We start from the raw sequence: 16,615 nt of genomic DNA on the forward strand, positions 1-16,615 counted from the left end.
AGTTCCCGTGGGGAGGCACAACAGGAGTGCTGGGTGGGACGTCTTCCCGCACGCATGGCTGCAGGTGACATTTTATCAAGACGTGAACATTTGGAGGTCTCCTTTCGGCACATGAGACAAACGTGGGAACAAAGAAATTAAAATATAAAACTTCTTCCCAGATTTAGACAAGGAAATTGCTGAAAGAATTTTATTTGTGAGTAAAACATGTTACACTGGAGAAAGGACATTCAGGACCTGTCCTCCCAAGTCGGTGTCCATATATGCAACTATATTTCATGTTGTAATACAAAGGATTAAACTACAAAAGTGAAAATTAAAAGTCATTGCATATGTGGGGTAAAGGAAGGGATAAAAGGGGATAAAGGAAGAGTCCACAGTTAAGGACTTTTCATTCTGCCTTGGCAACAAAACGACACAGAAGAGAAGCAGCACGCTTGCCCGCGTAGCAGGCCCTGCGGCTCAGAGGAAGCTCGAAGCGGTGGTCAGTGCCATGCAGCAGCCTGGTTCTCGCTTGGCCGTCCAATCCGTGGGATCTGAGGTGGCTCGGCCCATCATGCCCAGGATGTGAGCCCACATCTGGCACCAGCTCTACCAGGGGCCTGTTGGGCCCACACAAGCTTGCCTGCACCTAGTCAGGCTGGTGCCAGGCAGCTCCTGAAATGGGTCACCCTCCAGTTCCTGCTCAGCAGCTCTGAGCCCTTTTCCAGCCTCTTTCAGGGAAGTAAAAACAACAGTATCTGCCAAGGAGCACACGTCTCCGGCCCCATCAATGACGGCGATGTCAAGGGGCCGCGGGGCCACCCTCCCCCTCGAGTTACCTTTTATCACAACTAGGGCATCTTTCTGGCTGAGTTAAAGTGAGAACAGATACCCTGAAACCTCCCCCAAATAAGTGAAAAGTGCTCTACTGTGGGGTCTGGAAAGAAAAAAGCAAAAAGCAGCCTATTTACGTTCACAGTCAAAAAATGTAAGCTAAGTCGTAAACCTGCTCAAAGAAAATTCTAGAAAGGACTCTTCCCCTCCTGATACACCTTCCCTATGACAGGAATCCAGAGACCCAAGTGGAAAGAAACTGAGCTCCTGAATCTGATTCTGGTCGAGGGAGCATCAGTCAGACATGCATAGCATCGCGTTGGGTGCACACAGGCCCATCTGCTGCTGGGGTCTCCTGCCCAGCATCTGGCCCAGACCTGCCTCTTCAAGGCCGCTGGTGGGCACACGAGTGTTTTCACGGGACCAAGGCTTTGTATATAGATTTAAGTGAGATCACTGAGCAGAGAGAATGCCACATGAAGCCAGGAGTCTAAGTCCGTCACCTGAGACTTTAGGGTGGAGGGGAAGCCAAGCAGAGACAGAATGTGGCGATTTCACGACAGGAGGGACGGCAGGAAAGGTCAAGGCTCAGGAGGGTGAGGTGCAGCCAAAGCTGCAGAAGCCTTCAGTACCTTCCAGCCAGGACCATGACTTAGTGCCTCCTACCTGTGGGGAGAGCACGTCTCCCCCAGAAGCTGAGGCTGAGAGGACAAGGAGCAGGGTGGGGTGGGGCTGCTGAGCACACATTGGGTCAGCCCGGGGCTACACAGGGCTGGTCACGTGAGGGGACCTCTAGGCGGAGGGCTTGGCTTTTTGCATTCCATTACACAAGGACAGGGCACAGACACGGCCGGGGACGCTGGCAGAGCCAGGGTCGCTCCGGACAGGACAGTGTTAGCGCAGGGCCTTCAGGAGTCACTCTTCTTCTTGCTCTTCTTCAGAAACGACGGGGTACGGAACTTCTTCTTCTTTTTGGACGGGGACTTGCCTGGAGACCCATCGCTGCCAGGGTCTGCGGCGGCCCCCTCCTCGGCAGCTGAGGGGGCAGCCTCTTCAGCCGCCGGGGCTGGGTCTGGGGCTGGCTCGGGGCTGGCCTCAGTAGGGGCCTCAGTGGGGCTTGGGGGTCTATGGGCTTCCTCCTCCTTCTCTAACATTGGGAAGCCGAGTGCTTCAGAAGGTTCATCAGGGGACAGATCGGGGAGAGTTGGCTTAAAGGTGGCGGCATCACTGTCATCTCCAGTAGTTGGCTCCGGCACAAGGTCTAGTGGGTGAGGTGAGAGATGGGATTAAGGGTTCCTGCCCAGATCTCAAAAGGCAGCTTGAGATGGGGGAGCCCCACACAGGAAACTGCCATTTTATTTTAGTCTACAGATTTTTACCAAGACAAGAAACTTAAAGTATGGTCTACTCTACTGTGCGGCTGGATGGAGCTAATATCACAAAATACAGACTCGGTCTCGGGGTAGTTTTTAGCTCCTTCTGGTGGGCAGTGTGCTGACAACAGACTCCGTCCCAGGCCTGGGTCCCCCCCGCCAGAAAGACAGACTGCAGCACAAGCTGAGGACTAAAGGAGCAACGTCCCGCTTTCATTATGTGACGAGAAGTCTGCCCTGTCACCCTAAGGGCATGTACTAGTAGTCTTGAAATTAAGTCTAAATTTGGGTCTACAACACCTGGTCTCCCCCAAAACAGCCAGTAGAAAATCGTGCGTAACTCCCACAGCACGTTGTGTGACGTCAACATCCAAAAGAACAAAGCCGTTTAGGCTGGAAGTTAATTAAAAGGAAAGAGATGGCTTGTAAGGCAAGGAGTGGGGGCAAAAACTCCACCCAGCATCAGGAGTGGCCATCTGTGAAGGAGCACAGCAGCCCTGAGGACACAGCCTGGGGACACCTTCCTTCCACTTACCCGGGCACCCGCTTTGTCCATTCGTAAACAGCCTACAAAGTTACCAGCAACTGACAGGTTAGGCACCACAAGCTGTTTAGTGTTTAAAAATCAAGCCACACATCAGGGCCAGGGGAGTCAGCTGAGTGGTTAGGAGCAGCACAGGAGGCCCAGGCCCCAAACTCTCAGTGCTTTACCTTTGGGAAGCTGGAAGCACCCCCACCCTGCCAGCTGCCCCAGGCTAATTCCAGGCCACGCTTCATGAGGACCAGGAGAGGGCTATGGGCACACAGGTGCTGCTCCCCCTGAGGAGGTGGGGCCCACTCTGCTGGGCACAGTGTGGCTGATGCTAGGATGGAGGCTGCCCCAGGGCACTCGCTCTGCAGAGCTGCCATCATCTGAGTGAACATCACACTGCTTTACAAGGGTCCAATATCCGCTCCTCTGCCCACCTCCTTTGGACCAGCTTCAGCGAAGGTCCAAGGCAATCTGACCCCACACAGCAGGTGGCAGAACCCCACCCTGTCTGAACCGAGGCTGCACTTACATCTGATCCAGTGTGGTAAAACCCTCCCAGCAAGTAATCCAAAGAGACCCTCAAAGGCCAGAGGTAAGAACTCCTGAGGCCCAGAGTGCTCCAGTGGCACCTAGGTGTGTGGAGGCCCTGACGGAGGCACCTGCTGCCACTGAAGGCAGCACAGCGCTCAGGTGACTGACCCACTTCCAGGAAGGCCTCCAAGGGACTGGGTACAAAAAAGGGGAGCTTCTGTTTTTATTTTAAATAAACAGAAAACGAAACTTAATAAACAACAAAGAAGCAGGAGAATGAGGCAAAGCACAGGGCACCGGTGGAGAGCGGAGGCAGCGCGGTACTTACTAGGGTAACAGGTACTCTCTAGCGCATCCGTCTCCTGCTTGTGACGCAGCCACAGGAAGAAAAAAGCACAAGGAGAGAATCTATGCATTCAGTCACAGCCATCAGGTTACAGAAGAAGAAAGGCAGGGCCACGGGCTTCACGAGAGACATGGATGTACGAGACCGAGGGACAGACACCCGGGATCACACACCACAGACACACGGTGGCTGAGAGGCAGCCGGCGTGTGGCTCACACAGCGGAGGGCACCTCCGGAGGTGGGATCTGCATGACAACATGGCACGAGGAGTGTGCGAGCAATGGGCAACGTGGACACCAGCAACCACGGTGGGTTCCGACCCCCGAGGCCGGCCTTCCTACCTGGTCACAGCTCACATACAAATCTGTTTTGCCTGGAGTTACCCAGGACAGAACCAATACAGGAGGAGAAAGGTGTCACGTCCTGGCGCTGATGCAAGCACACACTTCTGTGTTGGTGTTAACACAACTCCCGCCACATTCTGCCACAGCGCGCACGAGCCGTGCACCCTCCCACAGTGGCGGCCGCTGTCACCCAGAGCTCACCTTCCTCCAGCTTGATGGGAGTGCTGGGAGGTGGGTGGGGGACCGCAGGCTGGTCTGGAGGACTCTTTTCTTTCTGTTCTCTAGCCTCGTCCAGATTCTCTGCAGAGAAGCAAGAAGGATATGGTAGGAGCTGTGGACGCCATGCCATGAGCCTTCACCCGCCTCCGTGGCAGATGGGGCAGCCTGCTCAGCCGCCCTCTGAGAAGGCAGGGCTCTCTCAACCCTTTCCCTGATCCTCTCCAAGAGGGGATAAAGGAAGCTGTGACCTGGGTGTTGACTGATGCGAATTTCAGAGAAACTTAACCAACTTCAGATACAAAACTTATTTCTATTCTTATTCCAAAGAGAATCTGCCAGAGCCACCTGTGATGGACTTGAATGGCATGCCCTGGCCTGTCCCCCGCTGTCCTGTGTGAGTAGGGACCCCTCCCTCCCTGCCTTCTCCCTGCTGAGCAGGTGGCCGAGGGTCCTCAACCCACTCACCACCTCAAGGGACATCACATGAGCATTATTTTGGTTTTAATTCTGTGGTAGGGCATTTTATCCCAATAATTTAAACTTGGCAACTGTAATGCGTATTTTTACTTTTTAAAGTGAAAAATGCTAATAAGAACCAGAGGAAAAAATGCAGGAACTAGGATCCTGGATATAGAAAAGGATTCCAAGTCTACTTCTCATTTCGGGGAAAATATGGACCAAGACTATTCTAACTCCTTCCATCTCTGTATTTCAGAAGTTTAGACTAATAGCTTAGGATCAGCAGGTCCATATTTTGAACAAGCAGCTGTCATAACCCTTCTGAGCTCCCAGGGCCTCTGCTCCCACCCTAACAGCTGGCTCGCCTCCCCAAGTACCACACTGGCAGCTACCTTCTAGAAGCCAGGCGTCCATAAAAAGGCCGGCATACCGCCTAGCTGAGTGAGCATATAGCCTCAACCAGGAAAAGGTGCTGACCTCTGGCAGCCAGCCTGCATTTTACCTGTGGCACACACTCCCCTCAGCCCACGCCACGGGCTAGATCAGACCTCCTGTGGGTTCTCCTGCTGACAGCTCTGTGATCACAGAGCATGGCCAGAGCCTGTCCCCATCCACTCAGCTGCCATCACAGCCCTGCTGAAGGAGCCTCACATATCGGGGGAAACTCCAGGTATCTTGTTTGACTTAAAAACAATCCAGGTTACTCAGATCCCAGGAGACCCCAAAGGGCAGACACAGGTCTGTATACATGTGCACAGAAACTAGGATTAGGTCACATGACCCACAGCTCAAGCTGACTACCTCTAGTTCTCGCTCTAAGGCAGGTAATTACAGCAATGGCTCAGACAAAGCTTCACTGGAGGGAGACAACCAGCAGCAGGGCCCGGCGTGTGGCGGCCTGAATAGTAAATAGCGGGGTAACACTGAAACACAACCCAGCACCTCAAATTTCAGTAACAACTACGTAATGCAGTGGCTGGTCTAGAACAAGACAAAAACCGGTTAAGAGGTCCTCTTGGGAGGAATGCCTAGATCCCAGGGTGACTACGGCCCAGGAGGGCAACAGTCAGTCCCACACACTGAGTTGGCTCCAGCAAGGCTGACCCCGGAGGACTGAGAAGCACACTGAGGTTTCAGTAAAAACCTGAGTTGGAGCTTACGGCCCTGAGGATGCTGGCGGGAGCCTCCTGGCAGGGGTCCCTGTGCCCCTGGTTGTTCTTCGTGCCAGCACCAAGGCTGCTCAGAGCCTAGTGGACAAGAGAGCTGGTAGCAGGGAGCCTGGGGGAAAAGCAGCTGATCCCCAAAAGCCCTCAAGGAAGAGGCTTTGGAGACCTGCTTCTCTCGTTAGTTCTCAACATTTCCTTTTCAAAGCCTGACATTTGAAACCACCTGCTCCATGAGGGTCTCAAACCTGAGCCACTTATTTTTATTCATTGTAAGACTGCCCCATCTTTGACAAAAACACGACTGCCTTTGTCAGCGAGCTACCAAGAGAAGTACAGGCTGCACCAGCCAGTCCTGATGGGACCTGGGCACATGCCAGGGCAGTCAGCATTTTCACCCTCAGGCCTGTGACCACACCTGCACAGGAAACCCTCAAGGTTTATGGAGAAAGAGAGTTTCTGTCAGAAACCCCAAGCCCTATACACAAGCACAGTAAGGACATTCAGAGCGTCCCCCTGCACAGAGGCCGGGGCTGACTGCTGTGACCAAAGACTCAGTGAGGAAGGCAGTGCGCTTCTGTCCAAATCAGGGCTCGGCCACGCACAACCTCGTTCTTGGGAGCCGCCCTGTCTGAGCCCCCTATTCCTCTGCTCCAACTGGGGGAAAATGACCTACCTCTCAGGGTTACTTTGAGAATGAGATGAGATGTACGCAGAATAGCACTGGGCATGTGCCCGGCACGATGACTGCTCAGCAACGGTGAGTGTTAATGAATCAAACCAAGTAAAGGAGGTCTCTCCCCAGTGAAGCTTCAACAGACAGAAATACTGTGTTCGTAAAGAGACAAATGTCAGGGTGACTGGCAACATGGCCGAATAGGAACAGCTCTGGTCTGCAGCTCCCAGTGAGATCAACGCAGAAGGTAGATGATTTCTGCATTTCCAACTGAGGTACCTGGCTTATCTCACTGGGACTGGTTAGACAGTGGGTGCAGCCCACAGAGGGCGAGCCAAAGCAGGGTGGGGTGTTGCCTCACCCAGGAAGTGCAAGGAGTCGGGGAACTCCCTCCTCTAGCCAAGGGAAGCCGTGAGGGACTGTGCCTTGAGAAACGGTGCATTCCGGCTCAGATACTATGCTTTTCCCTTGGTCTTTGCAATCCACAGACCAGGAAATTCCCTTGGCTGCCTACACCACCAGGACCCTGGGTTTCAAGCACAAAACTGTGCAGCCGTTTCGGCAGACACTGAGCTAGCTGCAGGAGTTTTTTCTGATACCCCAGTGGCGCCTGGAATGCCAGCAAGACAGAACCCTTCACATCCCTGGAAAGGGGGCTGAAGCCAGGGAGCCAAGTGGCCTAGCTCAGCAGATCCCACCCCCATGGAGCCCAGCAAGCTAAGATCCACTGGCTTGAAATTCTTGCTGCCAGCACAGCAGTCTGAAGTTGACCTGGGATGCTAGAGCTTGGTGGGGGGAGGGGCGTCCACCATTACTGAGGCTTGAGTAGGCCATTCGCCCCTCACAGTGTAAACAAAGCTGCCAGGAAGTTCAAACTGGGCAGAGCCCACCGCAGCTCTGCAAAGCCACTGTAGCCAGACTGACCCTCTAGATTCCTCCTCCCTGGGTGGGGCATCTCTGAAAGAAAGGCAGCAGCCCCAGTCAGGGGCTTACAGATAAAACTCCCATCTCCTTGGGACAGAGCACCTGGAGGAAGAGTCGGCTGTGGGCACAACTTTAGCAGACTGAAGTTACTGCCTGCCGGCTCTGAAGAGAGCAGTGGATCTCCCAGCACAGTGCTCGAGCTCTGCTAAGGGACAGACTGCCTCCTCAAGTGGGTCCCTGACCCCCATGCCTCCTGATGGGGAGACACCTCCCAGCAGGGGTCAACAGACACCTTATATAGGAGAGCTCCAGCTGGCATCTGGCAGGGGCCCCTCTGGGACGAAACTTCCAGAGGAAGGAACAGGCAGCAATCTTTGCTGTTCTGCAGCCTCCACTGGTGATGCCCAGGCAAACAGGGTCTGGAGTGGACCTCCAGCAAACTCCAACAGACCTGCAGCAGAGGGGCCTGTCTGTTAGAAGGAAAACTAACAAACAGAAAGCATCAACATCAACAAAAAGGACATCCACACCAAAACCCCATCCATAGGTCACCAACATCAAGGACCAAACGTAGATAAATCCACAAAGACGAGGAAAAACCAGTGTGAAAAGGCTGAAAATTCCAAAAACCAGAATGCCTCTTCTCCTCCAAAGGATCACAACTCCTTGCCAGCAAGGGAAGAAAACTGGACAGAGAATTGAGTTTGATGAATTGACGGAAGTAGGCTTCGGAAGGTCGGTAATAACAAACTCCTCCGAGCTAAAGGAGCATGTTCTAACCCAATGCAAGGAAGCTAAGAACCTTGAAAAAAGGTTAGAGGAATTGCTAAGTAGAATAACCAGTTTAGAGAAGAACATAAATGATCTGATGGAGCTGAAAAACAAAGCATGAGAACTTCGTGAAGCATACACAAGTATCAATAGCCAAATCAATCAAGCAGAAGAAAGGATATATCAGAGACTGAAGATCAACTTAATGAAATAAAGTGCAAAGATTAAAAGAGAATGAAAAGGAATGAACAAAGCCTCCAAGAAATATGGGACTATGTGAAAAGACCAAAGCTACGTCTGATTGGTGTGCCTGAAAGTGACAGGCAGAATGAAACCAAGTTGGAAAACACTCTTCAGGATATTATCCAGGAGAACTTCCCCAACCTAGCAAGACAGACCAACATTCAAATTCAGGAAATACAGAAACACCACAGAGATACTCCTCAAGAAGAGCAACCCCGAGACACATAATCATCAGATTCACCAAGGTTGAAATGAAGGAAAAAATGTTAAGGGCAGCCAGAGAGAAAGGTCGGGTTACCCACAAAGAGAAGCCCATCAGACTAACAGCAGAGCTCTCTGCGGAAACCCTACAAGCCAGAAGAGAGTGGCCTCAGAAATAATGCCAGACATCTACAACCATCTGATCTTTGACAAACTGGACAAAAACAAGCAATGGGAAAAGGATTCCCTATTTAATAAATGGTGTTAGGAAAACTGGATAGCCATATGCAGAAAACTGAAACTGGACCCCTTCCTTACACCTTATACAAAAATTAACTCAAGATGGGTTAAACATAAGACCTAAAACCGTAAAAATCCTAGAAGAAAACCTAGGCAATACCATTCAGGATATAGGCATGGACAAAGACTTCATGACTAAAACACCAAAAGCAATGGCAACAAAGCCAAAATTGACAAATGGGATCTAATTAAACTAAAGAGCTTCTGCATAGCAAAAGAAACTATCATCAGAGTGAACAGGCAACCTACAGAATGGGAGAAAATTTTTGCAATCTATCCATCTGACAAAGGGCTCATATCCAGGATCTACAGGGAACTTAAACAAATTTACAAGAAAAAAACAACCCCATCAAAAAGCGGACGAAGGATATAAACAGACACTTCTCAAAAGAAGACATTTATGTGGCCAACAAACATGAAAAAAAAGCTCATCATCACTGGTCATTAGAGAAATGCAAATCAAAACCACAGTGAGATACCATCTCACACCAGTTACAGTGGCGATCATTAAAAAGTCAGGAAACAACAGAAGCTGGAGAGGATGTGGAGAAACAGGAACACTTTTACACTGTTGGTGGGAGTGTAAATTAGTTCAACCATTGTGGAAGTCAGTGTGGCAGTTCCTCAAGGATCTAAAACCAGAAATACCATTTTACCCAGCAATCCTGTTACTGGGTATATAACCAAAGCATTATAAACATTCTACAATAAAGACACATGCACACATATGTGTACTGCACCACTATGCACAATACCAAAGACTTGGAACCAACCCAAATGCCCATCAATGATAGACTGGACAAAGAAAATGTGGCACATACACACCATGGAATACTATGCAATCATAAAAAAGGATGAGTTCATGTCCTTTGCAGGGACATGGATGAAGCTGGAAACCATCATTCTCAGCAAACTAACACAGGAACAGAAAGCCAAACACCGCACGTTCTCACTCATAAGTGGGGGTTGAACAATTAGAACACATGGACACAGGGAAGGGGACATCACACACCAGGGCCTGTCGGGGGTGTGGGGCTAGGGGAAGGATAGCATTAGGAGAAATACCTAATGTAGATGATAGGTGCCACCCATACACGTGCCACCACCATGGCACATGTATACCTATGTAACAAACCTGCACGTTCTGTACATGTATCCCAAAACTTAAAGTATAATTAATTTAAAAAAGAGAGAGACAAATGTCTCTTAAAATAATATTCAGGTCCAGGCGCAGTGGCTCAGACCTGTAATCCCAGCACTGTGGGAGGCCAAGGTGGGCGGATCGCGAGTTCAACAGATTGAGACCGTCCTGGCCAACATGGTGAAACCCCATCTCTACTAAAAATACAAAAATTAGCTGGGTGTGGTGGCACGCACCTGTAGTCCCAGCTACTCGGGAGGCTGAGGCAGGAGAATTGCTTGAACCCAGGAGGCGGAGATTGCAGTGAGCTGAGATTGTGCCACTGCACTCCAGCCTGGCGACAGAGCAAGACTTCATCTCAAAAATAATAATAATAATATGCATGCTGGCTTTCCCGTTAACTGATCCAAATTAGTGAATTCTTTTGTCAATGTTCTGGTCACTCCATGTGGACAGAAACCCCCCTGGGAGAAAGACCAATGCCCTCCAGCCAAGAGCTCTGTGGGTTGCCCCTCGCTCCTGCTGTCTCCTCTCGTCACAGCTGCTGGATGGGACCATGGCAGGACATCTTCAAGGTCAGCCTCGTTTTGGCAGAGGGGCCCTGGCGTGTCTTAGTACGGCGCGCAGACTCTTGTGAGGGGCCACCACTAGTCCTCCACATCGTCATTTACAGACATCTCCCTCCTAGCCAGGGCCACTCACAAGTGTGCCTAACTTTGCAATTTCTTTTTTTTTGAGATGCCCAGGCTAGAGTCAATGGCACGATCTCGGCTCACCGCAACCTCTGCCTCCTGGGTTCAAGCGATTCTCCTGACTCAGCCTTCCCAAGTAGCTGGGATTACAGGCATGCGCCACTACACCTGGCTAATTTTGTATTTGTATTTATTTATTTATTTATTTATTTTGAGACAAGAGTCTCACTCTGTCGCCCAGGCTGGAGTGCCGTGGCGCAATCTCGGCTCACTGAAAGCTCTGCCTCCCGGGTTCATGCCATTCTCCTGCCTCAGCCTCCCAAGTAGCTGGGACTACAGGTGCCTGCCACCACACCCGGCTAATTTTTTTTCTATTTTTCGTAGAGACAGGGTTTCACCGTATTAGCCAGGATGGTCTCGATCTCCTGACCTCGTGATCTGCCCGCCTCGGCCTCCCAAAGTGCTGGGATTACAGGCGTGAGCCACCACACCCAGCCTAATTTTGTATTTTTGGTAGAGATGGGGTTTCTCCATGTTAGTCAGGTTGGTCTCGAACTCCCGACCTCAGGTCATCCGCCCTCCTTGGCCTCCCAAAGTGCTGGATTAAAGGCATGAGCCACTGTGCCCGGCCTGCAATTTCTTCCATTCTGGCCTGAGCGACTAGGTTGGAAATGAGTACTGGATAAAGTTCTGGTTTGTCTTTGATGCATGTGACTATTATCACCACCCACAGCCAGCATCTGGACCACAGAGAAGCTCCCAGAGCACTTTCACCTTCTGGAGTGGCCGTGCCCAGCAACACAAGCACTCACCTTCAGAGCCCTTCTGCTTCCTCTCCACCTCCCTGCGGTACTCCTCCAGCTCACGGTCTGTGAGTGTGGTGAAAGGGTTGGGGCCCGTGGTGCTCACAATGACGTGGGGCTGGTACTCCTTCTCAATGATGGCCTTGGAGGCCGTCACCAGCTCTCCCTGTGGATGAAAGGCACATCTGGTCTGTAGGAGCCCAGCCCAGTGGGGACTCTCCCTCCTCCCAGGCAGGCTGCAGGCAGGGCAGGGGCAGGAGGCTTTCCAGGAGCAGAGACCCCTGAGACTGTACTGCCATGGGACCGAGGCCTAGGCTGAGCTGCAGCCTTCAGTGGTAGATAATGGAAACACAGGTCAGTGCCACGATGAACAGACATTAACCACAAAAGAAATCCTACAGAGCCTTCCAGGTTTCAGAAGCAAAAGCCCAGTGCAGACCCAAGAGCACAGAGCACCTCTGGGAGGGTGCCCACTCCTCACTGTGGAGCAGAAGGGGAAGAGGCCCTTTCCTGTTACTGTTTAAAGGTAACTTTTCCTCATGACATCAGAAACTGTCACGAGGTACAACACTCAGCGTAAGGCATGCTAGGAGCTTTGCTTATATTCTAAGAGCACAGGTAAGTTCTGTTCTTTTGACTATGGTTAGTTTATAACTAGTTCCTGAAACTTATCCCAAAACATTCAGAGATAACAAAATGTCCCAAGACACCAGCGTTTAGCCGAGGAATTTGGCAAACTGAAAATTTGTACCAAAGAAAAAAAGAAGAAAGCAAAGCGAAGCACAAAGGCGGCTCACAGACCACACCAATCTTAAAGCAGGAGGTGGAGCCTGCAGGCCGGCACAGTGGGCTGGGTGGGCATCATGGGGTGCAGTCCACTCACAGCCACCTGCCCCAGCACAGAGCTGTGCCCACAGTGCAGCCTCATTGGGTCAGGGACAGGAAAATGTCCCCCAATTCCCTGGAGCTCACTTTTTTTTTTTTTTGAGACGGAGTCTTGCACTGTCACCCAGGCTGGAGTGCAGTGGCACAATCTCAGCTCGCTGCAAGCTCCGCCTCCCAGGTTCACTCCATTCTCCTGCCTCAGCCTCCCGAGTAGCTGGGACTACAGGCGCCCGCCACCACGCCCGGCTACCCTGGAGCTCACTTCTAAGACAGTTATCCAGCACTTACACACATGCAAATGACTGACAGCTTCCGAAACCAAATACAAACAGGAGAATCCACAATTCTTTGGATGCCAGGCCTGGTCCTTCAGTGCTCCTCTCAGTGAGGGGTGAACACCAGAGATGGAGAGCATCCTAGCTGGGCTGACTCGGGAAATTCAACTCACACGGGCCGACTGCTCCTCAAGCAGAGACAGGGGAACGTGGACTGACTGGGATGGGCTGAGGTTACCACCTAGCATGCTGCATACCCAGTGCTGACCAGTGACACAGAGCTCCGGGAGGGACGGATGGGCTGCTGGAATAGGCAACCTTTGCCCAGGAGCCTGGAGACTCTCGACAGCAACAGGTCAAAGGGAACCCTCTTCTGAACCAGGTCTGACTCGAGGCCCATTGGCTGTTCGTTAAGAAGTTGCCCTGCCTCACCAAGACAGGAAGCTGAGTCCTGTCTGCCATGTCTTAGCTTTGTGGCCCGAGCCAAGTCTTTCCCTGACCAGAGGCCTGCCTCACTATCTGAAGGAGGAGCCGCTGGGCTGGCCACTGCTAAGAGCCCTCACATGATGGCACTCTAGAGACGGTATCCCAGCAACGGCAGTTTGGCTGGCTGCACCTGCATCCTGATATCACTGCCAATGAAATGAGAAGGTGATACAAGAGAAATGCTTAAGTTCATTTAAATCAAGTGGTTAAAATTATTTGTAAAGGAATCAAATATCAAGAATCAACTATCAGGCCAGGCATGGTGGCTCACACCTGTAATCCCAGCACTTTGGGAAGCTGAGGCGGGTGGATCACCTGACGTCAGGAGTTCAAGACCACCCTGGCCAACACAGCGAAAACCTGTCTCTACTAAAAATACAAAAAAATTAACCAGGCGTGGTGGTGGGCACCTGTAATCCCAGGTACTCGGGAGGCTGAGGCAAAAGAATCACTTGAATGTGGGAGGCGGAGGTTGAGGTGAGCCGAGATTGCACCACTGCACTCCAACCTGGGCAAGAGAGCAAGACTCCATCTCAAACAAAATAAACAAACAAACAAAAAAAGAATAAACAGCCAGGCGCCACAGCTCATGCTTATAATCCCCAGGACTTTGGGAGGCCAAGGCAGAAGGATTGCTTGAGCCCAGGAGTTCAAGCAGCCTGGGCAACATAGTGAGACCTTGTCTCTACAAAAAAGTTAAAAATTAGCCAGGCGTGGTGGCATGCACCTGTAGTCCCAGCTACTGAGGAGGCTGAAGTGGGAGGATTCTTTTGGCCTGAGAGGTCGAGGCTGCAGTGAGCTGTGATCGCACCACTGCACTCCAGCATGGGCCACAGAGTAAGATGCTGTCTCAAAATAAAAATAAAAATGAAAATCCATTGGCACACAGACACCAAAACCCTTGTTCCCAATTTCAGTGCCCCAAAGGACAAGCGGGGCTGTCTCATACTGAGAGAGCTGAAGCCTGAGGCACAGCGCAGCAAGTCCCCAGTGGTGGAGAGCTCCCTCCTCCAAAGACCACAGCTAAGGGTTAAGCTGCTGTCAAGATTAGTTACGGAAACAGAGAATCACATTCCTCTGCAGGAAAGGACACAGAGCAATGACTGAGATGCAGAGAAACATACGCCACTCGTGGACAACACAGACAAGAAACCAGGATGTGCCTAGCTTCCCCTCCTGCCACTCCCCTCACCTCCCTGTCACCTGACAAGGCTCTAAAGCAAAACACAGGCCCAGTAACACTTTCCATATTTGACTGAGGTAACCTGGGTGGAACAAGAGCTCCTCCCGAGGCTGTGCAACCTGCACTAGCGACTGACCTCTCTGAGCATCAGGTTTTCATCCACAAGCAGGACCGACTTGGATCTGGACTGGCATTCCCAGTGCTGGACCATGCACAGGTTAGGTGCTCAACACAGGTCACTGAGAGAGTCCGAGGAGTGACCTTATTGCCCCTCTGCATTTCTACCACACAGCATGAAGACTGGTGGAGAACACAGCCCCTGGTGAGGCGCACATGGGAACACAAGAGTCCTTCCCTGGGCTGAATAGCTTGCAGTGTAGACTCACATCTTCATCTCTAATCCTTCATTTCACTTGCAATTGAATCCAGAAGGCAGCCAAAATTATTTCAGGTTATGCCGGGCGCAGTGGCTCACACCCTATAATCCCAGCATTTTGGGAGGCTGAGTCAGGTGGACTGCTTGAGCTCAGGAGTTTGAGACCAGCCTGGGCAACATGGCGGAACCCAGTCTTTACAAAAAAATACAAAAATTAGCCAGGTGTGGTGATGTGCACCTGTAGTCCCAGCTACTCAGGAGGCTGAGGTGGGAGGAGGGAGGATTGCTTGAGCCCAGGGGGCGGAGGTTGCAGTGGGCCAAGATGGCCCGACCACATTCCAGCCTGGACAACAGAGTGAGACCTTGTCTCAAATATATATATATGTGTGCATGTATTTCAGGTTACATGTTATGATGCCCAAAGCAAAGTCAACATAGCCTTCGGCTGGGCTTCGAACTCCTGTTTGAACTGTTCTTTATTCTATCAGAAGGCAACACTTGCACTGTGGGAATGGCCATCACCAGTGAGGGAGAAATGGAAGGCAAAGAAAAGTCCTTTCCAGAGAAGCCCCAGCTCCTTAAGTCCCAAATACCCGTTCTTCAGGTTCTCAGATGGGAAGCAGGCATCCATGCGCTCACCTCACTAGGGAGGGGAGTGTGTGGGACACAGTCGTCCTTGCTTGGTCAAGGAAAAACTCAACTTCTCAACATGCAGCTCCATGTTCCAAAAGGAGCAAGACTGTCTGTGCTCTGAGGTTCACATGAAAGGAAGTGGAACAATCGCCCAGTAAAGGACTCCCATGGAGCCAAAGCACATTCTCACCAAAAAGGGATATTTTAGCCAATGTGGGATAAAGATCAAGGGTGCAAAAGTGAACTTCAGATATAAGGAGGTAGAGAAAACACAAAGCTGAACAAGGATTTCTGTCCAGGGGGTCAACCTCTCTTCCTCTGGGGTCAGCGTACAGTGGTATTCTCTGCTAATGACACCTGGATGCAGCACTCGCAGTGAGCATGGTGTTCAGAAGGTAGGGACCCTACCTCTATCGTTCAGGAAGCCCCCAGGTGACAGTGACACACACCCACATCTGAATATCACTGGGACAGAACACACAAAGCTGTAACTGGTGGTTGACCCAGGCTGCTTTCTGGCGAGCCCTAACAAGGTCCTCAGTGCTGCCTTCATGTGGGATCTACACAGGACGCCAGCTGGGCTCATGGCCTGCACAGCCCTCACACACCTGAGAGAAAGAATAACTGACAAGGCCGCAACAAAGTGCCAAAAGATGAAAAACAAGCAATAGGCAGAGTCATCTTTCTCCCCTGCACTGAGAAGTTCTTCCAAGAATGGCAGCCAGAAGAATGCTCTAAGCACAGGGAAAAACAGGACCTGTGGAATTAATAAGTAAATATGCAAAATAATGTTATTAGCAGGGATTACAGACAGGAATACAGAATCTTTGCTACGAACCTGCTTCTGTGTGGGAACTGGAACACCACTAAACTGACACGTGCATGTCAATGAAGGTGTGTCAAGTGAAAGAGACAGTTCTGGAAATTTCCTTTGACAAGAATATAAACATACCTCTCAGCTAAGATTCTTCAACCATGCGGTCGGCCGCTTTCTGCGTGGGGCACCAACTCCTGTGCACTAGCAGCCTAAATGCTTAGGGAAGGTTTCCTTCTACGTGGGTGGGTTCAGACACATCTTCCACCTACTACACATACTAGATACGCATGCACAGAGGGGAATCACAATGAGGGCTTTCAAACTCTCCTAAGTCTTTGTCCTCTGTGGCATTTAAAAATGTTATTTAGGGTTTTTTTTTTTTTTTTTTTTGAGGTACAAATAAATACATTTTATCAACAAGGGCTG

At 50.9% G+C, this 16,615-nt stretch overlaps 1 protein-coding gene across 10 annotated transcripts in view; it reads right to left on the reverse strand.

Annotated features, from left to right (window-relative positions):
- Positions 1-162: 162 nt before the first annotated feature.
- ADD1 (adducin 1) overlaps positions 163-16,615 on the reverse strand; it is an 83,657-nt gene continuing 67,204 nt past the window's right edge. For 3 of the 10 annotated variants that reach the window (XM_030801200.1, XM_030801203.1, XM_030801202.1), the window contains 3 exons: positions 11,544-11,700; positions 4,144-4,242; positions 955-2,077 (listed from right to left, as the gene is read on the reverse strand). In XM_030801200.1, coding sequence (XP_030657060.1) covers positions 1,725-2,077; positions 4,144-4,242; positions 11,544-11,700 — 609 coding nt within the window. In that variant the 3' untranslated portion in view covers positions 955-1,724. Of the gene's footprint in view, positions 2,078-3,580; positions 3,615-4,143; positions 4,243-11,543; positions 11,701-16,615 lie in introns of all 10 variants that reach the window. The other 7 variants (XM_030801207.1, XM_030801206.1, XM_030801208.1 and 4 more) reach the window with 5 other exon arrangements.

This window comes from Nomascus leucogenys, chromosome 20, assembly GCF_006542625.1.
Source record: "Nomascus leucogenys isolate Asia chromosome 20, Asia_NLE_v1, whole genome shotgun sequence".
Lineage (NCBI taxonomy): Eukaryota > Metazoa > Chordata > Mammalia > Primates > Hylobatidae > Nomascus > Nomascus leucogenys.